A 27179-nucleotide genomic window follows, 5' to 3' on the forward strand; every position below is an offset into this window, starting at 1 on the left:
CTGCTGTAGTTGTATGGGAAAGAACTAGTAGAAGTTGGAGTAGGAGGTTGAACAAGCAATGAACCCTCCTGGAGAGGGGAGGGGAACATGTGTTTGGTGGCAGAAGCATGTTGTAGGCAGAAAATGAGCTGATGGATGTGGAAGTCAGTGAAGTGGACGGTGAGGATGGGGGGAACCTATCATCAGGAGAGTGGGTGAGGTCCAGGAATCAAAAAAATGGGCTTATACCTTTAAAAATGTTAGGAATATTCTTATTTGTAATATATAATTTTCCAAACAGCAAGATTTTTGGGTGTGTTGAACAGCACCACTTGAGATTTTGCTACATTTGCTGTATGACAGGCTTGGACTTGAAGGTATTGTGGTCTGTTCCAAATAGAATCTGCTGTTCTGCAGTTCCATTGATGTTGCAGGTTGTGGTAAACCACTTTTATCGTTCACTATCGTTACACTATAGTTATCACTGTTATATCGTTATCACTGTTCACACTGTTGTATCACTATACAAGGTCGCCTCTTGTCACGCTGTTGTACCTGGGCTGACCACTGCTGACTCTGCCCATGAGGGTGGGCTCTGTTATTTAGCCAATAAAAACCTATAGTTACTTTCTTAACTCGTCGCTTTTCATTGGATGAATTGATAGGTATATCACAGGTCAGCCCAAGAAAGCCAATATTATTTGGATTTTTTGTGATTATAATTCAATACAGTAAAATGTTTTCTGTCTCAGTTGCTATTAGTCATTTATTATCTATCACTTTATCACTTACCAGAATTCTGGGCTGAGCAACAGTTCATCCCAATTGTAAAGAACAATTTGGCGTGCAATCAGGTTACATTCTAAAACGAAATTGGAGAGATTACAGAAACCCGTTCAAATGCATTATGCTGTGTTCCATGAAAGAGATCTAGTGTTACAGTTCTGTTCTGGAAAGAACTGTGTTGTTTCAACATTTTGAGTTAATATGCATTGCTGAGCTGTTCAACTTGTCAAGGGGTATAAATTCACATCTACCAACAGTTTACAAATTATGTATTTTACTGTACCTTCACGCACAGATTTTTTTTTTAATGCAGTTTAAAAGAAAAACTGTCCTAGAAGTTTCCAGATAGTGGGTTTCAGTGCCCCTAGATGGAAAGGAAGAAAGGCTTGCATTTATATAGTGCAAGTATATATTTATATAATAACCTCAAGACAACCAGTGAAGTACTTTTTTGAAGCATAGCCACTGTTGCCATGGGATCTTTTACGCCCACCTGAGGACAGAAGGTTTAATGTTTCATCTGAAAGACGGCACCTCCGACGGTGCAGCACTCCCTCAGTACTGCACTGGAGTGTCAGCTTAGATTTTTGTGTTGAAGTCTCTGGAGTGGAACTTGAACCCACAACCTTCTGACTCAGGCGAGAGTGGTACCAATTGAGCCACGGCTGACAGCTGTTCACCCAGGTCCCTCATAGAGGACACCTTGCTGTATCAACTCTCGATGACCATAAGTTGCCGCTCAAAAGCCCACAAAAAGTCTGGGGAGCTGTAAGCATAATGAACGGTGAGCGCTGTTCTTTCACCGGTGACCGCAGAATCCGGGTCTATGTGTTACTGAGCCATGCAGCCCAGAAATTCTTGGGTTCATTCCCACTCTGCTGAGTTGACAAATCTCAGGTGGGGCTGCAATTGGGGCATACCAATTTACCTTGTAGCCATTGGGCTTGGCAAGGAATAAATGTCAAGGTTTATGCTCCTGATCTCTATCCTTGCTGGAAAGTACACTTTTATAGATGTTGAATAAGCATAGGATCAATCTTGATTGTGGTGCCCTTTGGTCGAAGAGCTTGCTGATATTTGTTGTTGGGTGAGGAATTTGGGCTATTGCCTGTGGAGCTGTACCTTAGCATAAACCAGTGCCTTCAGGCAGAAGGAGAGAACATTTGGCAAAAAGAATTCTACATTGATCTCGTAAATACAGTTTGCATTGCCAAATCAACCTATGCTACTTAATTTTCTGAATTAAACCAGCTTGGGTGATTTCACTTTAGTTTAGTAACTAAGTTGGGGAAAAATTCTGCCAAGATTGTTGAGGGTTATTTATCTTCTGGAAGCAAATTATTTTAGTGGTTTCAACCCAACCAATTTGTACAGTGTATCATACTTTTCATAAACATTTCCAGACATGCTTTTTTGCTTCTTGCACCAGCACCTTCTTTGAACTTTTTCTAATTGGCAGTCTTTTCAAATTTTAATTTAGTTGCTTCAGTACCACTCTATTTGTTCATAGGATACGAATGATGCTGGCAAGCCCACAATTATTGCCCATCACTAATTGTCCTGAGACCTTGGTGCTGATGGGTCGCCGACTTGAAGCTATGACTTTTCTGTTACCATTTTGTTTAGCATTATCCTTTAGTTTAACTTTTTTAAAATCAACATGGGAATCTGCAGAGAACAGAAGTAGATGTGAAAGAAAGAAAGTCTTCTATTTATATGAACAGACTATTGTTACTATGTCAATTCTGGAAAATCAGTAACTGTTTTAATTTTCCCCAGTGATCGATCTCTCATATTTTTGGTACTGATCATTTTATAACAGTTTCTGAAAATCAGTCAATGCTATTTATTTTTAGACTTTGAAGATGATGACGTCTATGGCCAGTCAGTGGAGGATGACTACTGCATTTCTCCTGCAACAGGTTGGTTAATGTTATAGCATTTCTTTGCATTTCTTACACAGGTTAAGCCTGATGAGTAATTTTCCTGTAAAGGTCAAGAAAGGAGACTTTCCATTTTGCTGCTAACAGATTTTTTTAATACATATATTCTTATTTTTACAAGTTACTTAGAATGCTTCTGATACACAGATGTACCCTCACAAATATTCTCTCAAATTTATGAATGGGATTTTTGGGAGCATTTGTAACTTTTGGACAATTTAACCCATTTCACCCGAGTCCCACTGCCTCCAACAACATAATTGCAGTAGCTATGAGCTTGCAACGAATGGACTGCAGAGAGAGAAACCGATGGGAATTCTGCTCCCTGGCTTGTGGGAAGTGCCTTGGGACCTTTTAACTATGTTAAAGGCGCTGTGTGTGCGTGTGTATATAACTTGTCGTTGTTGTGTTCCTTTGCTCCCTCCAGTGCCTCTGTTCGCTTCCCCAGGAAGTCATGATTGGAAGTTTACTAAGTAAGAAATTGGTGGCGGATAGCTACATTGTACCATTGTTGACAGTCATTTGGAGGCTCAGTATGCTGTCTTGCACTTCCCATAATTTAAATATTTAGTGTGGTAGCCATCTAGATGTTCTTTGTTTAAAGTTTTAGCAACCCGAATCATATGACAAGATGGACGGGTAAAGACCGGCTGGTCTATGCAGCCTGTCCCCAACAGTCATGCTGTAACTGATCATCACGGCTTCAGTGTTTCCTTCCACCAGCAGTCATGTCATCTCCTGGAAGAGGGAAAACAGATTTAAAAAAAAAAACTGCTAAGCCAATTCAGGGGAAAAATTTAAATTGGGAAATTTATGCCTGACCCCCTAAGGTGATCATAATGAGGTCAGGAGATCACAGTGTGACCATGAGGTACATACCCACATCCCACATGTTTTCGCAGTAATATTAGCCACAACAAAGAAGCTGTCCAGCTTATTGAACTGTTGCAATGAATCCCCGTTCACCACACAAGCTGGTAATTTAATCCAAGGCCGCGATTTTCCCAGCCCCAAGGGAGGCGGGACAGTTGGGAAAATCGCAAAAAGTGAGCACAGGTTCGGAACCCGCCTCTGCGCAATTTTGCCGGAGGCGGGTTTGATGGGTGTGATTCGGTCCCGCCTCCATCAGTCGGGAGAGGTAGTTAAGACCCTTAAATAGTCGTTAAGGGCCTCTATAATCCTATTTTGACAGGCCTTTGTTATTTTGCCACATTTTGTGCATGTTGCACGACCCTCCTAAACCACGCCAGCTGATCCTGGCGGGTTGACAAGTGGGTGGCCTCCTCACAGCTGCAGCTCCACCATTAAAACAGAGCTTTCATCAGGGAGCAGTTGCAGGTGGCAGAACTTTTGTTCCACAGATCTTTCGACACTTTTAGCAGGTCTACCGTAGTCGGAGGTACTGCAGCTTCTATCTCTCAACTGCGGGACCTCTTTGGAAGACCCTCTCCCCACTTAGACTGAGCGCTTCCCCAACGGATGTGTCTGCCAGCAGCATGGGAACTATCTATTTCCTTTCATCATGGACCTCCGATTCAGATGAGGAGCAGGCAGCTCAGCAGCAGGAGCGCCAACCTCCTGCTCACCCACCTGATGCTGCACAGGGCAGAAGGCGCCAGCGCATGGAAGCACGTCGCCGCAGGAGATACCTCAACACAGGGTTTAGAGACAGAGGATGAGCTACCTCAACATGAGTGAGCAGCAGTGCAAAAGGAGGCTGAGTGTTTTGCGAGAGGTTGTCGGAGACATCTGCGCACTGCTGCACCAACACCTGGAGCCCAGAGGAGCGGGCGGACACCCCTTACCAGTGGCTGTCAAAGTCACCACCGCACTCAACGTTTTTGCCTCGGGCTCCTTCCAGGGATCATCAACAGACATCAGCGGCATCTCCCAGTCGGCTGCCCACAGTTGCATCACGCGGGTTACTGATTCCCTTTTCGCAAAGGCGCACAATTACATCCACTTCTCAAGGGATCAAGCAAGTATAACCGCATGTTCAGTTGGCTTTGCAAATATGGCAGGCTTGCCAATGGTGCAGGGCGTCATAGACTGCACACATGTGGCCCTTAGGGCACCCCATCACAACCCAGCTATCTTTGTCAACAGCAAGGGCTTCCACTCCCTCAACGTACAGCTGGTGTGTAACTAGAAGAAGGAGATTTTGCATGTTTGCACCGTTCTGTGGTAGTTGCCATGACTCGTTCATCCTGCGGAACTCTAGTGTTCCTCCGCTCTTTAATCTACCAAACCAACTTAATGGATGGCTCCTTGGTGACTAGGGCTACCCCCTGAAGAAGTGACTAATGACGCCGATCAGGAGGCCAGCTAACGAGGCTGAGAGCGCTACAACGCCAGCCACATTTCGACCAGGTCCATCATCGAGCAGACCATTGGCTTGCTGAAGATGCGATTCCGATGCCTTGATAGATTAGGTGGAGCCCTGCAGTATTCAGCAGCCAGGGTCTCCAGAATGGTCGTAGTCTGTTGTGCACTGCACAATATGGCACAGCGTCGTGGCTTGCAGCTTCCTGATGAGCAAGTGGCTCAGTTCATAGCCTCCTCCTCCTCTTGATGCAAGGGATGCACTCATCCTGGTCAGATTTGCATAGGTTGCCCATTGTGGCACATGTGCTTGGCTCCTTCTTAACACAAGATAGACAATGGACATGACTCTCTGGCCTCCTTTCACTCTGACCATCAACCTGACCACGCAAGTGTTGCAGAGCCCACAATGTGGAGCTGTCTAAGTCAAAATAACAGATGCCATCACGCCAACAGTTTACCATCACCTACTTTTAATACATTCAAACAGGGATGGCATTTCATCAATAAACAGAAACAAGCACCCAATCTGCACACAGATCTAGAGGTTATATCCCTTGCCAGCTGGACCCAAACAGCCTTGGTTTCTTTGGGAGGCCTCTTCCTCCCAGATGAGGGGAAGAGTGTTAAGTCTGTGTGTTATAGTGAGAATTACTACACAGACCACAAGAGTAAACTCAACAGGTCTTTACTGGTTGGAGGTCGGACTATACTGAATACAATATTATTACACTGTGCTTATATACCGGTGTGGTCACCACCGGTATTACGTATACAGCAGCCAAAGAAAGTAGTACCTTTCTTAAGGTGGAACAGGCTTAAGTTCTCTTAAGGTGGAACAGGTTACATACACCACAATCCTCCCTTTTTAGCTTAACAGTCATATCCCCAAATAAACATAACATATATACATATATAACTTCAGGTATAACAGTTCAAAGGTTCAGTCTCTCAGGAGGCTTTCTGATTCGGCTTGGATAACACCTTTCAGTGGTCTCTGATTCTTGTTGTTGAGGTGCCTCCTCTAGTTGGTTGCCAATGTATTGGGTGTCATCATCATCAAATACATTCTCGGCCGAGGTAGATGCTTCAGGTTCATGAACGTCTTCCACAGCTGTCTCTGTCACAACCATGGGTTCGACCCTTGCTCTCGACTCTACCAGTTGATCCGCATGACGCCTTATCACATTATGACCAATATCTACGGTGTACATCAGAGGTCCTTGTCTGGCCCGGATTGTTCCGGACTGCCATTTGTCGTTTCCATAGCCCCTTGCCATCATTGGTTGTCCTACGTCGAAAGCTCGAGTGGTCTTGCTGTTAATATGCCGAAACTGTTTGTTTTCCACTTCCCTCCGCACATTTGGTTTTAACAAGTCCAACTTGGACCGCAACCTCCTGTTATAAAACATCATAGCAGGACTTTGGTTAGTCACGGCATGATCGGCGTTTCTATATGACATCAGGAACTTAGCGACCTTGTGTTGCAGCGGAATCTGATCATCATTCATGGCCTTAATAGCCTTTTTGAATGTCTGGACAAATCTTTCAGCCAACCCGTTTGTCGCCGGATGATATGGGGCAGAGGTATAATGTTTAACTCCATTCTTCTTTAAGAATTGTTGGAATTCTTCCGATACAAACTGTGGTCCGTTGTCCGAACAGATCTGTTCTGGCAATCCGTTCCTTGCGAATATTGTTCTTAACACCGCAATTGTCTTTTCTGAAGTAGTGGTATTCATCTTGATGACTTCTGGCCATTTGGAATGTGCATCCACCGCGATTAGGAACATGGAGTCCATGAATGGACCAGCAAAGTCAATGTGTACGCGTTGCCATGGGGCTGAAGGCCATTCCCATGGGTGTAGCGGTGCTATCGGAGGTGCATTTTGCACTTTTTGACACCCAGCGCAGCTTTTCGTTAACTCCTCAATCTGTTGGTCAATACCCGGCCACCATACGTAAGCCCTAGCAAGACTTTTCATTTTAACTCCCCCCCCCCCCCCCCCCCCCCGCCCGCCAGATGACCTTCATGTAGTTCTTTTAAAACTCTCTCCCTTAACTTGGGAGGAATAATCACTCTTGTCCCGTACATCAAAGTACCATGGCAGACGGACAGCTGGTCTCGCCTTGCCGAGAATGCCGGTAACAGAGGATCACCCCGTGTTGGCCATCCTTTCACTGTCACCTCGTAGACTCTGGACAGTGTCGGGTTGTTCCTGGTTTCTCTTTCAATACTTGCGTTGGTGACAGGTAAACACTCGATAATGGTCGAATGAAATAACTCAACAGGGTCAACTTCCGTCGTGTCTTCATCTTCAGGTAGTGGCAGGCGCGACAGGCCATCAGCATTGCCATGCTGTTTCGTACCTTTGAATTCTATCTGATATTGATGTGCCCCTAAGAAAAGAGACCATCTCTGGAGACGCTGTGCTGTCATCACCGAAACGCCCTTTAGGGTTAAAAATGGACACCAGCGGTTGATGATCCGTCAGAAGTGTGAATTTTTGGCCCTGTAGGTAACGATTAAACTTCTTCACTCCCCATACAAGGCTAAGGGCCTCCCTATCGATCTGCGCATAGTTGCGCTCAGCGGAGGTCAATGATCTGGATGCAAACGCGACTGGCCTTTCCGTGCCATTTGGCAATTTATGTGAGAGTACTGCCCCAATACCATATGGAGAAGCATCACAAGCCAACCGAATAGGCAGTGTCGGGTTGAAGTGAGCCAACACTTCCTCTGAGGTGATCAATTCTTTGCTTTTGCGAAATGCCTTCTTACAGTTTTCGCCCCAGTCCCATGGTACCCCTTTCTGTAAAAGAGCGTTCAACGGATGCAGCACAGTGGATAGATTTGGCAGAAATTTATGGTAGTAGTTAATTAATCCTAGAAACGACCTCAACTGAGAGACATTCTCCGGAGCGGGAGCCTTTACAACTGCCGCTATCTTGTCAGGAGACTTATGAAGCCCCTCCCGGTCAATGACATGACCACAGTACGAGATCCGCTTCTGGAAGAACTCACATTTCTGCCGATTTACTCTAAGTCCATACTCTTTTTCAGTCTGTTGAGCACCAGTTCCAAGTTTGCGAGGTGTTCTTCATCACCATCACCTGTGATCAGAATGTCGTCCAGGTAACATTGTGTGCCTGGAATTCCCTGTAATACCTGCTCCATGGCCCTCTGCCAAATTGCTGGAGCCGATGCCACACCAAAAACCAGCCCATTGTACCAGTACAACCCTCGATGCGTGTTGATCGTGAGGTATTGGCGTGACTCTTCTTCAACCTCCATCTGCAAGTACGCCTGCGCCAGGTCTATCTTGGTGAAGTGTTTCCCGCCAGACAGTGAAGCGAAAATATCCTCAATCCGTGGAAGCGGATACTGCACCGTGTGAAGCACCGGATTAACGGTGATCTTGAAATCTCCACAGATGCGAACCTTCCCTGGATCTCCTGGCTTATTGTTCGCAGGACGTTTCATAACGGGAACAATGGGCGTAGCCCACTCACTCCAATCTACTTTAGACAGTACCCCTGAACGTTCTAGTGCTTCCAGCTCCGCTTCAACCGCAGGTCGTATTGCATAGGGTACCGGTCTGGTTTTAAAAAATTTTGGTTGTGCATGTTCATCAATCTTGATGTTTGCCGTAATTCCTCTGTGTTCCCAGTCCCGGCTGGAACACCTCTTTAGCCTCATCCAATATTCTGGACAATCGTTTAGGTTTGACAGCTGTTTCCCCGGAATCTACCGTTAGTGCTTTCAAGGAGTGCCAGTCCATATTCATTTTCCTAATCCACTCCCGTCCTAGTAGTGGTGGACCTCCTTCAGGTAGCACATATAAGTCCATTACTTGGCTTCCTTCGCCCTTGTGGACCACTTCTACCTCTATTTTTCCGATGGGGTACACTCTTTGCCCCGTATACGTTTTCAATATAATCTCCGTATCCTGTAAGGGAATATGTTGGAATAACCTTCTGTAATCTTTCTTATTCATGACCGTCAATGCCGATCCAGTGTCCAATTCCATTTTTACTTGGACTCCTGCTATCTGAAGAGTGACCCAAATTGTCTGGAGGTCTGTATCCTTACCAACGTTGTGTATTCTTAAGCTATCCAGTTCATTACTGCTAGCGTCTGAATCTGACTTCTGTTCAGTCAAACTGTTCTTTGTCACCTTGTGTACCTTTGCATATTTTCCTTGCGGTGACTTTTTATTGCTGGTCTTCTTTCCTGACCGGCATACTTTAGCTATGTGGCCAAACCTGCCACACGTTCTGCATTCTTGGTTTTTAAACCAACACTGGTTCTGATCGTGGGTTGTCTTTCCACAACGATAACATTTGACAGAACTCAAACCCAATTTGTTTGTACCGAGTTCCGGTGGCCGTAGCTGCATTACTGCCGTGCCTCTCGCTGCGGCCTCGTGTGCTGCTGCCATAGTGACCGCCTTCTCGAGAGACAGCTCATTCTCCTCGAGCAGTCGCCTTTGTGTATCCTGTTTAAATAAACCACACACAAATCTATCTCGAAGTGCCTCTGTCAGTCCCGTTCCAAACTGACAATATTTTGCTAGCTTACGTAATTCCATCAAATATTCAGCATTGCTTTCATTTTGCAGCTGTCTTCTATCGTAAAATTTAAATCGTTCCGCTAGCATCAGCGGCGTGGGGCTAAGATGATTTTTTAGGACAGTAACAATCTGTTCGAACGTCTTATCCGCAGGTTCATCTGGTGATAACAGGTGTTTCAATTGCCCGTATGTCTTCGCACCCATTAAGTTTAGTAATGTTAGTGCTTTATCTGTCTCAGGAATTTTATTTGCCTTACAATAGTTTTGTATGCGTTCTACATACATAGCCCAGTCTTCTATATCACCGTCGAAGGCATTAATGTTCCCATGTTTAGGCATCGTAGCAATTTATCGTATTTTTAATGTTATCTAAGATGGCGGCTTCCCGCTCTTGCCGTCGTCCTCCGCCCGCGCTTGGCGGTCTTCACCCGTCCCCCGACGCTGTCTCCGCTTCACCGTGGCTCTCGCGCCTTCAGTTTCCCCAGACGCTGCGCCTTTAGCCCGAATGCGGCCCTTATCTCCGGTCGCGATCGATGTCCCGCGCTGCGCCTCTCGCTCGAAAGCGGCCCGGCCCTTATCTCTGGTCGCGATCGACCTCACCGCCCTTATTCCTCCGTCTTCCCAGCCCCGTCTGTACAGCCAACGCGGTTGACTTTCTGTCGCGTCGCTGCCCGGCTTACCCACCACGAGGTAGTAGAAGAAGCTGACAGTCGCTGATGGAGGCTTCGAGGTCAGGATGTCTTCTGCACTCCGGTTGCTCGATGCCTGCCACTCGACGTGTCTTCCCGTAGGTGATGAGGGTGGAAACCTCTCTTCGACGTCCTGTCTGCGGATGAAGTCGCCGTGGAAATTACTGCAGCAGGGTAAGAATCGGACTCGTCGCCACTGTTAAGTCTGTGTGTTATAGTGAGAATTACTACACAGACCACAAGAGTAAACTCAACAGGTCTTTACTGGTTGGAGGTCGGACTATACTGAATACAATATTATTACACTGTGCTTATATACCGGTGTGGTCACCACCGGTATTACGTATACAGCAGCCAAAGAAAGTAGTACCTTTCTTAAGGTGGACCAGGCTTAAGTTCTCTTAAGGTGGAACAGGTTACATACACCACAAAGAGCACCTCCCTGCTAGCTCTCTCCCCCTCGACCAGGATACCCAGCGCCTCATCCGAGAACTTCGGGGAGGCCCTTGCCTTGGAGCTGGCCATTCTTCAATGAGATAAAGTTTGGAGGTGGTACAGCATTTACCAAAAACCAGCAGAATGAGCCAAGGCAGCAAGCAGCCCTTAAATGAAGCTGGATAAGTGATGTCAGCAGAGGTGAGTTTCAGTCCCAAAAGACTAACTGGCCCAGGGGAACCCACACCTCTGAAATTAACTGGCCAATTAGGGGAAAATTGCAAATTTTTCCCACCTGACAGTAGAGGCGGGTTTGGAACACGCCCAAACCGAAACCCGCCTCCAATGGGAAAATCGCCTCCCAAGTGTCGATAACTCTGCTTATAGAAAAACTTCCTGACATCTAACCCGGTTCTACGCTTAGATAGTTTACATGCTTGACCCCTTGTTTTCCCTAACACTTCTAGTTCAAATAGCCTTTCCAAGCAGTCACAGTCTAGTCCCTTCATCATCATTTTAAATACTTCAATTAAGTATGCAATTTTCTAGTGTAAAAAACCCCAGCTCTCTCCGCCTATTGTGATAACTAAGGGCTTTTAAACTGGGGTCCTTCTAGTGCCCCTTCCTTGAACCTTTTCCAGGGCCTCTATCACCCACCATGTGAGGGGACCTAAACTGGACACAGTAGTCCAGATGAGGCTTAACCAGGCTCTTGTTCTTTTTGTTTTATACTGGATCGTTCTCACTATACATCCTAGTACTCGATTTTGTCTTCTACATTATCCTTGCCTTCAGATTGTGCACCATCAGAAACTCATGTACTATAACTCCTAGGTCCCTTTCCCACTCAATAGACTTCAATTCTGTGCCAAGTATGGTATATACATGCTTGGCGTTAGCCCTACCCACGTGTATGACATATTTATCTGCATAAAATTGCATCTGCCAGATGTGAGCCCATTTCCCCCATCACATCTAGATCAGATTGTAGTCACTTTTCTCATTGAGGGTCCTAACACGAGCACAATTTTTTTTCTGTCATTTGTGAACTTGCGGACAGTTCATGTAGATCATTAATATAGCTCGTAAAGAGCAGTGGTCTGAACATGGTCCCTGTGGGACACTACTAGTAACCGGTCTCCATGCAGAACCACTTTCATTAATAACAACTCTACCTGTGAGAACTCCAATCAATTCCGTATCCAATCCAGGAACGTGCCCTGCTATCCCACATGACCCTTTATAAAGTAACCCACTGTGCGGCAATTTGTCAAAAACTTTCTGAAAGTCCAAATATACAATGTCAGCAGGGCTACCTTCGTCTTAACTTCTGGTTAACTCCTCAAACAATTCAACCAGGTTGGTGAGGTACGGCTTTCTTTTCCAGAAGCCATGTTGCGAGTCACTAACAATGCCTGCTCTGTCCAGGTGGTCATACAGAGCTAATGATCCCTTCTAATAACTGAAGTTAAGCTAATGAGCCTATAATTTCCTGGTTCTGATTTGTTGCCCTTTTTAAATATTGGTGCTACATTAGCATTCCTCCAATTGCTATTTTGTGTGAGCTATTAAATATATAAACCTTTTTTATTCCAATTTGTTTTCTCTCTTGGACCTCTGCCCATTAAGTAACTCTCTGTAGGAGTTGCTAACATTGTGGGCCTGTAGATCTTTCCACAACTGCTATTGGTACTAATTAATATTTGACCAACAGGAGACATGACAAGGGAGTTGCTGACAAGTCAGTAAATATTTTTCCCCGCCTTTTTTAAAGATAGGCATTGTTGGGTGACCATGTAGTTTCAACTGTGATCTGTATGGGAAATAAATAACTCATTTATAATAATTTATACAAAAGAAGTTATATATTCACATATTTGCTATATGTCATTGAAAACTGTATACTTATATCTGCAATTATTTTAATATTACAGCTGCTCAATTCATTTACAAAAGAGATGATTACAACAGAAGAGCCTTTGCAGAGGAACCTCTGGAGGAAGGTGATGAATATGCAGAAGATAAGGTTGAGGAGCCTTCCCACAATAACCAGCCTATACTCAGTGGAGTTGACCAGGGTAAGCTAAATAGTTACATCAAGTGCGCGCACAGTTTTATATAAACAAAAACATGACTGTCTCTCGTTTCAAGTATCAGTTATATATTATACCTTTCTTAATATGTGTCATGCCAAGTGAATAAATAATCTAAGATAATAAGTGATAGCTATTTTGTGATTTACATTCAGCTTTGCATAGTTACTGGGCACAAGGTGTGCTGATAATAACTCAGTAGTGGGTTCAGATTCTCATTGCAGCTTTGAATCTTATTTGAACTCTGTTACCCTCTAGGTGAATTTTAGTGGTCTTTACCAGCAACTAAATGGAATACTTCATTTAGAGAAAGAAACATTGTAAGGAAAATTTATAGAAGACTTGCACTGTCAGGTGGGTTAAATTACTTAGGAACAAGAGTAGGCCATTTAGCCCCTTGAGTCCGTTTTGCCATTCTATTAGATTACAACTGATCTGTACCTCAACTCCATTTACCCACTTTTTCTCCATATCCCTTGATACACATACCTTAAAAATAAATCTGTCCATCTCGGTTTTGAACATTTCAATTGACTCAGCATCCACAGCCTTTCGGCGAAGAGAGTTCCAGATTTCCACTACTCTGTATGAAAAGGTGCTTCCTAATTCCACTCTTCACTGGCCTAGCTCTAATTTTACAATTATGCTCCCTTGTTCTGGAATCCTCTCCTCCCATCAGAGGAAATGGATTGTTTGTATTTACCCTATCCAATCCCTTTTTTTTAAAGATCTCGTTTAGATCATCCCTCAATCTTCTAGGGAAAACAAAAGTTTATGCAACCTGTATTCATAATGTAACCCTTTAAGCCCTGGTATAATTCTGGTGAATCTGGCTGCACCCCTCCAAGGCCAATATATCTTTCCTGAGTTATGGTGCCCAAAACTGAACACCGCACTCTAGATGGGGGTCTAACTAAGGTTCTGTACAACTAAAGCATCACTGCCTTACTTTTGTATTCCAACCCCCTTGAACTAAAGGCCAACACTCCATTAGCCTTTCTGATTGCTTTTTGTACCTATGCACTAGCTTTTAGTGATTTGTGTACATGGACACCTAAACCCTTTGCTCCTCCACATCTCCTAGTCTCTCACCATTAAAATATTCCAATTTCTCTTTCTCAGATCCAAAGTGGATGACCTCACATTTCCCCACATTGAACTCCATCTGCCATAGTTTTGCCTATTTAGTCTGTCTATGTCCCTTTGTAGCTTCCTACTCCCATCTACATAATTTGTGCCTCCCAACTTAGTGTCATCTTGAAACTTGTACATACAACTCTCTATTCCTTCATCCAAGTCATTGATATATATGGTGGAATGCTTGTCGCATTCCGCCAATCAGTTTACGTTCCCGTTATCCCTACTCTCTGGTTCCTACCTCCAGAACCAATTACCAAGCCATGTCACAAGATTACTTCCAATTCCGTGTCCTTTCATTTTTGATAATCTTTGTGCAAAACCGACCTTATGAAATGCCTTCTGAAAGTCCATATAGACAACCTCCATAGACACCCCACTATCCATTATGACAGAGACCTCCTCATAAAATTCAACTAGATTAGTCAGACACGACCTATCCTTCACAATTCCATTCTGACTCTCTTTGATCAGTTCACACTTGTCCAAGTACTCGGTCACTCTGTCCCTGATGATAGATTCCAGTAACTTACCCACAACTGATGTTAAACTGACAGGTCTGTAATTACTTTGTTTTTCCCTTCTTCCCTGCTTAAATAATGGAGTGACATTTGCAATTTTTCAATCCAAAGGCACAATTTCTGAATCTAGAGATCTTTGGAAAATTATGACTAATACATCTGCAATTTTTTCCCCTATTTCTTTTAACACCCTGGGGTGGAAACCATCAGGTCCTGGAGATTTGTCTATCTTAAGTCTAATTATTTTCTCCCTGTAAAATGCTCCAAGGCATCTTTCTGTACATGTGAACTGTTAAAATATTTGCATTCCATTGTACCTCCTAGTTTATTTAAATTGCTGAAGAGTAGGGCAGTTTTGTTAAATATGACTAGCAGGCTTTGATTCGCGTTGTGTCGGCTTCTGCTTATATATGGTATTCAGCTTTGCAAACTTTACACTTTCACATTTGACATATTGGTACTAAGCTAGCCAGTTCTGGGTTTAGCTTATGAATTTCTGATGCGCTGCTTCACCATCCATGACTGTCTTCTCTCCAGCTCTACCCAAGTCCATTTGTTCCAGATGGGTGGGGTGCAAGCATTGAAAGAATGCACCAGGCCTCTGGCAGAGCTGCAGAGCAGAGGGTCTATTAGAGCTGGAAAGGAAGCATTGAAAGAATGTTTACATATTAGTGTAGTAATATGTCAAGTTTGTTTACTTGTCATGCCGGTACAGGTATTTAGTGCCACCCAGCTCTTTGGTTCAAATAATTCCCTCTTTTTAATTAACAAAGAAAATGTGTCTTACAAGAAATTTCTTTAATGTTGTTGAGAAGTATCCAATTTTTATTGCTGTTAAATCAACCCTCGAGTAGCATCTTCCTCCCTGCTCCGCTGAAGTCAATTACAGGGAGCATTCTTGTTCCTGAGCGGTTTCATTGCAGATAGTGCAGGATGGGGTCAATTTGGACTATCCTAAGAACCATTCTCGAACTGCCCAACCGCAGGGAACTACTAACAGTCTAGACTAAGACTATAACAAAGTGCTATCCTGGAATATCTGACGTTCATTGTAATGAACAAATATTCACTGTTTGGTTATATTCTATTGCCTTGAATTCTTTTACTTTTGCTGTTGCCTTCAGTTGCTCCATTGTCAGCTGTAGCACCATGTAAGAAAAACATTGTAAACACATTTTGTCAATGATTACGATGATTTCTTAGCTGTGTTTGAGAAGTTTACTCAATTTGTACTTTTCAACACTGCTAACCATGTAGAAAACTTTTTTTTATAATTACTGACATATGGAGGTTCTGGCATCACAATTTTGGGATATGCGAAATTTGAGATTTTTGGACAGAATGAAGAAAAGCAGGTCACAAAGACTAAGTAACGTGATTCACTGGTTTATATAACATGTCTGAGGACTTTAGAAACTTCATCCCCTCTTCTAGAATTGGAGACAAAAATAAGTATCTCAATTACGATACACAAAAGATAATATACTTCAGGGGGTGTCTGGCAAGCTGCAACTCACTTACCCTCAATTATTATACCCTTGCAGTGCCTTCTGACCTCAGTGTTCTGGCTTCACATAAAATTGTGTCAGTTTGATATTTGGACTCATTATATTTCTAAATTTCCCTTGCTGTCTGATCGAATCTTTTGGGAGAAAAGTAAAAGAAGCACTTACTGAACAACGGCATAACAGGCAAGCCAGGAAGGAAATTCCTGGTCCATCTGCAAATGTATGGCCCTGTTAGGGATACAAAACCACACCCAAAGGCAACAGCCATTTTCTGATCGAAAGTCACTCAACTATTGATAAAATGTAGCTAACACCTCCATCATTAGGGCTTAGTTGCCTGTTGGAAGGTCACCTGAAACAGAAGAACATAGGAACTCAGAGAAAAAATAGTTGAAGATAATTTAAAATGGTATATTAAAATGTAGGAAGCCAAGAGGCATTGAAGAGGGATTTGGAGACTTTTTTTCAAAGCTACATATGAAGTAGATGGAAGGGAAAATACCACATGGGTCCTTCAAACAATAAGCTGGCAATATAATGGCACAGCACATTGATGCGTCAGTGCACTAGGCCATTCAGCCCCTCAAGCCTGTTCCACCATTCACGTAGATCATGGCTGATCTGTATCTTAACTGCATCTACCTGCCTTGGTTCCGTAACCCTTAATACCCTTGCCTAGCAAAAATCTATCAATCTGAGTTTTGACATTTTTATGATTCTGTGACCTTGCCTCAACAGCTTTTTGGGCAGGGGGAGTGTTCCAGATTTCCACTACCCTTTGTGAAGCAGTGCTTCCTGACATCATCCCTGAAAGGTCTAGCTCTAATTTTAATGTTATGCCCCCTTGTTCTGGACTCTCACACCAGAGGAAATAGTTTCTCTCTATCTACCCTAGCAACTCCTTTAATTATCTTAAACACCTCCATTACATCGTCCCCTAATCTTTTGCACTCTAGGGAATACAAACCTAGTCTATGGAACCTACCCTCATCCTTTTAGCCCTGGTATAATTCTGGTTAATCTGCGCTGCACCCGCTCCAAGGCCGATATATCCTTCCTGAGATGCAGGGCGCAGAACAGAGCACAGTACTCTAAAAGGGGTTTAACCAGAGCTTTATATAACTAACATAACTTCAACCCCCCCTTGAGATGAAGGCCAACATTCCATTAACCTTTTAAGTTATTTCTTGTACTTGTCTTCTAGCTTTTTGTGATTTCTGTACTTGGACTGCTAAATATCTCTGCTCCTCCACAGTTTCCGGCTTCTTGCCATTTAGAAAATACTCTGATCTTTCTTCGGTCCAAAGTGGAGAACCTCACACTTTCCCACATTAAACTCCATCTGCCACAGTGTTGCCCACTCACTTAACCTATCGATGTCCTTTGCAACTTTCTGCTCTCACTTACACTATTTACTGTGCTACCTTAACTTGGTGTCATCAGCAAACTTATGTATGGCTCTCTATTCCTTTTATCTAAGTCATTTATTAATATAGTGAAATACTGAGGCCCCAATACAGTTAGATTACCAGGGGAGACCACTAGTCACCTGCCAATTGGAGTACATACCCATTATCCCTACTGTCTGTCTCCTACCTCCTAATAAATTCCTGAAGGTGGAGGCTCTTGCACTCTTTCTCATCCCATGTGGTGAGTTTGTGATTTCAATAAGCTGTTCTGGAGGGCATAGAGCAGAAGTTGGGTGTTTCCTCGCAGAAAGGAATGTAAATTAGAGCATTTGGCACTTCACCTGCTTTTGTGTACGTTCTTTCACTTGGGTTTAGAATGGCATTGGCTGAGGCTTATGAGCAAACGTTCAGCTTATTGTCTAGCATGAGAAGGTTCCTTGCCAGAAAGAAGAGAGCAAATCAAATGAATTACATAAAAAACTCCTAAAATCACAGCATCATCAGAGATATAGGTGGAGGTGATTTCCACCCCCCCCAACTAAAGCTAAGATTATTCCTGTAGGGAAATTGTAAATGGTGCAACAATGGCATTATTGAGCCAGATGAAATGTGAATGAGAATGAATTTGTGTGATGAACCTTCCTCTCTGCATGAAGTACCTAGCTTCCACTTGAAGTGTTCCCTTAATGGCTTTATCAGGGTTGTACACTTGACATGGAAGAATGTGGGCACTATTATTTTCAAGCACTCTACATGCAAAGAGTACCAATGTGTTGGACAATTGAGCCATCTGAAGAATTTGTTTTTAAACATTTATTTGAAAATATACACTTGGAAAAAGTAGCTTTGAATTAGTGTTGCTCACTCAAACAGTTTCCCCCACATTTGCACAGAGATTTTCATACTACATGATTCCTAAAACCTATGTGAATATGCTTTTCTATTTCAGCTCGACTGTCTGCCTGCCTTGATGAAATGCGAGAAGTCTTGGGAGAGTCTGTATCAGAACAAGTGATGGTTGATGCCGTGCTGAATAGTCAGTATGATGCACATAAAGCCCTTGACCTTGTGCTTTCAGAGGAATGCAAGCAAACCTCAAAAACAAGGAACCAGAATACAGCCCCTACACGGAAACCCACAATAGGTATGTGAATGTTTTGGGTTGTTTTAGGTTGTATTTTTAAGTGTCTCAGTGTCTAAAAGTCAGCAAAATATTGGATGATAAAATTGTATATTAATATTCTGTGATCAAAAATGAAACTTAGCTACTTCAATAGGAATCTGGTTGTCACAGTTGATTTTTTTTTTTGTTGGATCTTACCATGTATATAAAATTGTGGCATAGCATGTTCGTGCACAAATTGAGAAACCAAGTCTTAGAAGTGTTTTGCAGCTTGGTTTCCATGATACAGGAAACTTTGTGCTATCCGGCACCCACGGGACTGAGCTGCTGCCGTTCCCTCAAAACTGCCGTACACTCCAGAGTTAATGTTGAAAGATAAGGAGATTCTTATCTCCGTATCTGACAACAAACACTGTTGCTTAGCAACAGCTTCTAAACACTCGGGTGTGGCTGCAAGCCTCTGTAGCTAAAGCTGTTGCTATAGCTACAGACCTTGCACAGCTTGACTGTTCAAATAAAGCAAAGAAAACAAACAAAAAGAATTAAAAACGGCTCCTGAATTTTGCCGGTGGCTCCATATTACCGGATAGTTCACCTCCGGATCGCACAAAGTTTCCTGTATCTTACTCAGTCGGTCAGAGCATCATTGTAATGAACACCCTCCTAGGTTTCGCTACCTGAGTCCATACATTTAGTTAAATGGATGAGTTTTGTCGCAGCTTTTTATAATGGGAAGCGAGGGCAGTTTGCAATATTATTAGAGTGGAATGGCTAAACTTGGGGTCAGTTGATGAGAAGAGAGGATATTGTTAAAGCATAGCACTTGTGTAATAATATTTTGCCTGTATTTTAACTTCCTTGCCTTACTTTCATTTAACCTTATTTAGTTTTGCCGTGTATCATAATGTTTATTAATACTCAGAACATCATGGATGACACATCTTGGTTCATTGAAACAGCCTATTTGAGCTGCCAGTGGCATATCTCTGTTTTTCAATGTTGTTGTGAAAAAACCAGCATCACAGGAGCTTCTTTCATTATGAAATAAGAGAGTATTAAAATCAATTCAGTAATGGGAATAAAAGTCCCACAGTCAGGATTTAGACTACAAACGTGTTTTTTGTGCCTTCGCTTTTAACAAGAAGAGACGAATCTTGAATGCCAGAAACAGAGTCATCTTGGGAGAAGGAAAAACGGGGGAAAAAAAGGAAGCAAGGGAATACAGCTTTTTTTTCATCAATCTTGAAGTGTAATGACAATAGTCAAATAGACCTTTTGCAGCTCATTTTGACTAGAAGAACAGGAGAGAAAGTGACTGCTTGTCGTGAGCTCAAGTTTGGTCTCAAATGCATGTACATGGCTGAACAGCTCTGTCACAACCTGGTCGGCCCCTTACAGCCTCTTGTTGAGAATATTCAACTGGTCTGTGAAGTTCACTAGAAATGCAAAGTCAATTAGCCGTACCTCGTAGAATCATAGAATAGTTACAGCAGAGAAGGAGGCCATTCAGCCCGTCAAGCCCATGCCGACTCTCTGCAACAGCACTTCAGCTAGTCCCACTCCCCCTGCCCTTTCCCAGTGGCCCTGCATATTTTTTTTTTTCCTTCAGGTACTTCTCCAACTCCCTTTTGAAAGCCATGATTGAGTCTGCCTCCTCCACCCTTTTAGGCAGTGCATGCCAGATCCTAACCACTCGCTGGGTAAAAAAGTTTTTCCTCATGTCGCCTTTGGTTCTTCTGCCAATCACCTTAAATCTGTGTCCTCTGGTTCTTGACCCTTCCGCCAATGGGAACAGTTTCTCTCTCTCTAACTCTGTCTAGACCCCTCATGATTTTGAACACCTCTATCAAATCTCCTCTCAACCTTCTCTGCTCTAAAAAGAACAACCCCAGCTTCTGCAGTCTATCCACGTAACTGAAGTCCCTCATCCCTGGAATCATTCTTGTAAATCGTTTCTGCACCCTCTAAGGCCTTCACATCCTTCCTAAAGTGAGGTGCCCAGAATTGAGGCCGAACCAGTGTTTTATAAAGGTTTATCATAACTTCCTTGCTTTTTGCACGCCATGCCTCTATTTATGAAGCCCAGTATCCCGTATGCTTTCTCAACCTGCCCTGCCACCTTCAACGATTTGTGCACATATACCCCCAGGTCTCTCTGTTCATGCACCCACTTTAGAATTGTACTCTTTAGTTTATGTTGCCTCTCCTTGTTCTTCCTACCACAATGTATCACTTCGCACTTTTCTGCGTTAAATTTCACGTGTCCACCCATTTCACCAGCCTGTCTATGTCCTCTTGAAGTCTATCACTATCCTCCTCACTGTTCACTGTACTTCCAAGTTTTGTGTCATCTGCAGATTTTGAAATTGTGCCCAGTACACCCAAGTCCAAGTCATTAATATATATCAAGAAAAGCAGTGGTCCTAGAACCGACTCCTGGGGAACACCACTGTGTACCTTCCTCCAGTCCGAAAATCAACCTTTCACCACCACTCTCTGTTTCCTATCACTTAGCCACTGTCTCTTTTATTCCATGGGCTTCAACTTTGCTGGCAAGCCTATTATGTGGCACTTTATTGAACGCCTTTTAGAAGTCCATGTACACCACGTCGACTGCATTGCCCTCATCAACCCTCTGTGACCTCAACAAAAAACTCGATCAAGTTAGTTAAACATGATTTGCCTTTAACATATCTGCACTGGCTTTCTTTAATTAATCCAGACTTGTCCAAGTGACTTAACTTTGTCCCTGATTATTGTTTCTAAAAGCTTCCCCACTACTGAGGTTAAACTGACTGGCCTGTAGTTGCTGGGTTTATCCTTGCACCCTTTTTTGAACAAAGGTGTAACATTTGCAATTCTCCAGCCCTCTGGCACCCCCGTATCTAAGGAAGATTGGAAGATTATGGCCAGTAACTAGTCACAGAGTTCTGTGAATGTCTTACGCTCCGTTAAGAGTGCTTCATGATGTGACTCAAATGTTATTTGTGCCATGGCTGCACCAATGTACATTATTGTGCTACAGCAGGTCCTTATCAGTTTTTACCTAGCAAGCAATTATTACAACATCTTGCAGCATGTTAAAAGGTGAATGCAGTACATCATCTTAAAAGAAAAATGCTCACATTTCAGAGTTTTTTTTTACTGTTGCGAAGAATTCTGTTTTTTTTTGGGTGGAGATCAGAAGTCATCAACCTCCACATTTTCCCTTCCAGTTCGTAAAATTCATCAAATGTTTCACTATCTTTTGTCTTGATGTATCGCCACAGAATGCACTGTGCAGAATCTACCTCTGTAACTTTGGCAATTTCTAGCTCTGACATATTTTCAGTTATGTCCACTGCAGCCTCTGTTGCCGAGCCTTTTAGAAAAGAAATGATTTCTGCAGCAGTCATCTCTCCGCAGACGTCAAGATCGTCATCCATCGAAACAAAAAGATCAAACTCTGCCTCCCTCAAACTCCCAAGAATCCCTTCATCAACCTCCTCACCTTCGACTGGGCCATTGTTTTCCTTGTTGGAAACCAAACTGCTGTTTCTAAAGCAGTTACTAATGCAGCGGGGAGTCACTGCATTCTAAGCTACTGGATATAAGTGCATCGCATCCAACACGCTATAGTTTTTCATAACCTGTGAAATGCCAGTTTCCTCAATGGAATTTAAAATAGAAACTACCTTGCACAGGAATTGCTTCTTGTACTGCTGATTCATGCTATAAATGACGCCTTGGTCCAGGGGTGCATGATGGAAATGGTGTTAGATGGTAAAAAATTGGGCCCTCATGTGGCAAGGGGCATTATCCGCCAAAAGCACCACTTTCTTGCACTGCTTTCTCACCCTGGAATTGAAAAACTGCAGCCACTTTTGGAAAATTGTTTGTCATCCAAGCATTAGTGCTGCTTTCATAATCACTTGGAAAAATGTTCACATTATTAAAGCACCGAGGGTTCTTGCTTTTCTCGATCACGAGGTTTCACCTTGTCCGAGCCCGTTTGGTTAAGGCATCATTTCTCCTTTTGCCACTGCTCACCGTTTTTTTTTTCCCTGTAGGCTTGATCAGGCAAGGCACGAAAAAAAGTCCAGTCTTGTCGCAATTGTAACTGCAGTCGGGTGAATACTCTGCTAACAAACCCAACAAAACTTCCTCAGTCCATGCATCAGCAGTGAGTCTGTCACTGTCCAGTTTCACCGTATGGCTTTTCTTAAACAAGGTTGTGCCACACCTTCCAGAGGCACAGGAATCTGTTTGAAAGCTTTCCACACCGAGTTCTTTGGCAAGCTCTTTAGCCTCCGTTTTCAACAGGCAGCCTTCAAACGAGATTGTCTGAGCTCTTTTGTGATTAAATCACCTAAACAGAACTTCATCAGCATCTGTCACGTTTCCGTTTCCTTTCCATGTTCTCATTTCTTTCCCAGTCCTTCAAGGCACCAGCTTTTCTTTTCAGAATTCTAGAAACCTGAGATTCAGAAATGCCATGCTTCTCTGCAGCTAGCTTTTGAATCCTCAATTCTTCAAACTGTTCAAAACATCCACTTGTTCGCGCAACGGCAAGTCATGGTACACTTTGTTTAGCCATCTAGAAAATCAGCTTCCATGTCTCCCCCACAGTAATCAGCTTCCATGCCTCCCCCACAGTAATAGGTGGAAACAAGGCCAAAATGGTACTTCAGCACTTTGACCACTGAACCCAATCAGATTGAGAGGTGAAAGCTTCAGGTTTAAAGATGACAAATCTTGTTAAAGCGGGGTTTCTGCGTGGCGCACTTGCATATAAGTAGGAATTGCAATAAAATTAACTTTTCACTAATGGAAATATAGAGGAAAAACGGAACTTTAGAAATGGTTGCAAGAAAACGGGAAATGGAATTAAGCGAGTTGCAAATAAAAGGGTACGACTGTACTTCACAAAAGCAACATCAGATTAAGCCACAACTAAACTGGCCAGAACTGTATCCTCTATCATTGATTGTATGCTTGAAAGGACTACTGCAGTGAGGATTTATTTTAAAATTTGTTGACCTCATTGTGCTAATGTTCCTTAAATCCATCAAATTTTGCTTAATGTTTGGTCTTGCAGTGCTATCACGAGTTGCACTTTATTGATGCTGCACACAGTTTGCAACAGATGAGACAGAGGCCTTTGCTGCTGTGTTCCACAAAAAAGGTGCCAATCTGTGCACCTGTCTTTAAAGGTGCAACCCTCAAAATCTGTGTTCCTTTTTCTTTGCGTCCCTGCTGGATTTTAAAATCTGGCAAGATAGTTTTTTTTAAATGTATGTTCTTCAGGGATTTTAGTATATAGCAACATTCTTTTCAATAAAAGAAAGACTTGCATTTATATAGTGCCTTTCACAACCACCGGATGTCCCAAAGCGCTTTACAGCCAATGAAGTACTTTTTTTTAAAAGTGAAATCGCCTGTTATAATGTGGGAAACGCGGCAGCTAATTTGCGCACAGCAAGCTCCCACAAATAGCAATGTGATAATGACCAGATAATCTGTTTTTGTTATGTTGATTGAGGGATAAATATTGGCCAGGACACTGGGGATAATTCACCTGCTCTTCTTCGAAATAGTGCCATGGGATCTTTTACGTCCATTTTAGAGCGCAGACGGGGCCTCGGTTTAACGTCTCATCTGAAAGACGGCACCTCTGACAGTGCAGCACTCCCTCAGCACTGCACTGGAGGGTCAGTCTAGATTTTTATGCTCAAGTCTCTGGAGTGGAATTTGAACCCAAAACCTCCTGACTCCGAGGCGAGGGGCTACCAACTGAGCCACTGGCTGACATTCGGCTTGCTCATGTCAGTTTTTAAATATTCAAGGTGGTGTCAGTTGGGCTTATTTATTTCAAACAAATTGTTCCACCGAGCCACCCAGTAGCCTGAGCTTTAAACGACATCATGATAGTTGACGTAACAAAATCGAATGGGATAGCGTGACATACCAATTTACGGTGGTAAATGTTGATATGAAAGTGTGACCAAAAAATGTGACAATAGGAAGTAAAATTTATGGACAGGAAGATTTCAATACTTGCAAAAATCACAGTGTTTGAATGTGTTAGGAACAGTAGTAGGCTATTCTCCAGCCATTCAATTAGATCATGGCTGATCTGTATCTCCACTTCATTTACCCACCTTGTCTCCATATCATGATACCCTTGCCTAACAAAAATCTATCGATCTCCGCCTTGAAAACTCCCAATTGACTCAGCATCCACACCCTTTTTGCGGAGGAAATTCCATATTTCTATTACCCTTTGTGTGGGAAAGGTACTTTCTGATTTCCCTCCTAAATGGCCTAGTTCTAATGTTCGGATTATGCCCCCTCGTTCTTGATGCCCCCCATCAGAGGAAATAGTTTCTCTCTCTAGCCTATCGAATCCTTTTATCATTTTATATACCTCAATCAGATCACCTCTCAATCTTCTATACTCAAGGGAATAAAAATGGCAAATGCTGGAAATATTCAGCAGCTCAGGCAGTATCTGTGGAGAGAAAGAGTTAACGTTTCAGGTCGATGACCATTTGTCAGAACTGACCTGGCCTCAATGCAACTCTCTAATCCCTGGTATAATTCTGGTGAATCTGCACTGCACCCCTTCTAAGGCCAAGATATCCTTCCTGCGTGCGGTGCCCAAAACTGAACGCAGTACTCGGATGGGGTCTGACCAAAGCTTTACACAACTGAAACATGTATTCCAACCCCCTTGAAATAAAGGCCAACATTCTATTAGCTTTTTTGATTTGTTTCTTGTATCTACTAACATTATAACGAACACTTCTGCAATTTCCTCACCTACTTCTTTTAATACCTTGCGGTGGAAGCTATCGAGTCCTGGAGCTTTATCTATCCTAAGTCCCATAATTTTTTTATGGTTCTAGTGAAAATAAATACTGAATACAATAATTCCTTCCCTTGATTTATTTTTAGTTTCACTTGTATCAGTGATATTTTATCCTCTTTTACTGTGAAAATGGATACAATGTACTTGTTTAATAAATCTGCCATTACCTTGTTATCTATTACCATATCACCTGCATCTGTCTTTAATGGGCCCACATCTCCCTTAGCCTTACTCTAAAAGAAAGAACTTTCACTTACATAGTGCCTTTCATGACCTCAGGACATCCCAAAGTGCTTCATAGCCAATGAAGTACTTTTGAAGTGAGTCACTGTTGTAATGTAGAAAACATGGCAGCCAATTTGTGCAGAGCAAGGTCCCACAAACAGCAATATGATAATGACCAGATAATCTTTTTCGGTGTTTGGTTGAGGGATAAATATTGGCCAGGAGACCGAGGAGAACTTTCCTGCTCTACTTCAAAATAGTGCCATGGGATCTTTTACATTCACCTGAGAGGGCAGACGGGGCCTTGGTTTATCATCTCATCTGAAAGACGGCACATCCGACAGTGCAGTACTCTTCCGTACAGTACTGCACTGGAGTATCAACCTAGATTATGTACTCCAGACTCTGGAGTGGGACTTGAACCCATAACCTTCTGACTCTGAGGCGAGAGTACTGCCACTGATCCCTTAATATATTTATAAAAACCTTTATGATTACTTGCAAGTTTTTTTTCGTATTCCTTTTTTAAAACTTCTGATTTTTTTGTGTCCTTCTGTTGTTTTCTATATTTCTCCCAATCCTCTGGATGACCTTTTTCTTGACATTTGTGTAAGTCGCAAGGCTTTATACTGCCTCTTGCCTCACATGTTGACCACAGTGCTTGATTGTACAAGTGGAATTTTTGCTCTTTAGGGGTATGTATTGGTATCGTATTATACTAAACACTTCTTTGAATACCTCCCACTGTTTTTCTGTAGGTTTACCCGTTAACAGCTCAGCGCAGTTTAATGTGTTCAGCTTGCGCCTCATTCCTTCGAAGTCCGCTTTAATTAAGTTTAAAACCTTGGTTAGTGTATGATCTTTCTCCTTCTCAAACTTAATGTCAAACTGTCATATTTGGTCCCTGTTTGCAAGATACTACCTTACTGTCAGATTATTAATTAATTCTGACTCATTACTCTGCTAAACGAAATAGGTGTTTCCTATCCACTTTACCTGGGCCCCTCAATTTTATACACCTCAATTAAGTCTCCCCTCAGCCTCTGTTCCAAAGAAAACAACCCCAGCCTATCCAATCTTTCCTCCTAGTTAGAATTCTCCAGTCCTGGCAACATCCTCGTAAATCTCCTCTGAACCATCTCTAGTGCAATCGCATCTTTCCTGTAATGTGGTGACCAGAACTGTACGCAGTACTCAAGCTGTGGCCTAACTAGTGTTTTATATAGTTCTAGCATAACCTCTCTATTCTTATATTCTATGCCCCAGCTAATAAAGGAAAATATCCCGTATGCCTTCTTAACCACCTTATCTATCTGTCCTGCTATCTTCAGGGATCTGTACTCCAAAGACCCTCTGTTCCTCTGCATTTCTCGGTATCCTACCATTTAACCGTGCCTTGTTAGCACTCCCCAAATGCATTACCTCACACTTCCCCGGATTGAATTCCATTTGCCACTTTTCTGCCCGCCTGACCAGTCCATTCATACCTTCCTGCAGTCTACAGCTATCTTCCTCACTATCAACCACACGGCCAATTTTTGTATCACCTGCAAACTTCTTAATCATGCCCCTTACATTGAACTCT

The 27179-nt window shown here is 42.9% G+C and overlaps 1 protein-coding gene across 2 annotated transcripts in view; it reads left to right on the forward strand.

Annotated features, from left to right (window-relative positions):
• Positions 1-27179, forward strand: part of LOC147112851 (HBS1-like protein) — a 179115-nt gene that overhangs the window by 2739 nt on the left and 149197 nt on the right. For both annotated transcript variants that reach the window (XM_085997558.1, XM_085997560.1), the window contains exons 2-4: positions 2622-2687; positions 12663-12806; positions 18346-18540. In XM_085997558.1, the coding sequence (XP_085853684.1) occupies positions 2622-2687; positions 12663-12806; positions 18346-18540 (405 nt within the window). The remainder of the gene's footprint in view (positions 1-2621; positions 2688-12662; positions 12807-18345; positions 18541-27179) is intronic.

Source organism: Somniosus microcephalus, chromosome 9 (genome assembly GCF_052327205.1).
Source record: "Somniosus microcephalus isolate GS21.2 chromosome 9, FLI_Smic_1.0, whole genome shotgun sequence".
Taxonomy (NCBI): Eukaryota; Metazoa; Chordata; class Chondrichthyes; order Squaliformes; family Somniosidae; genus Somniosus; species Somniosus microcephalus.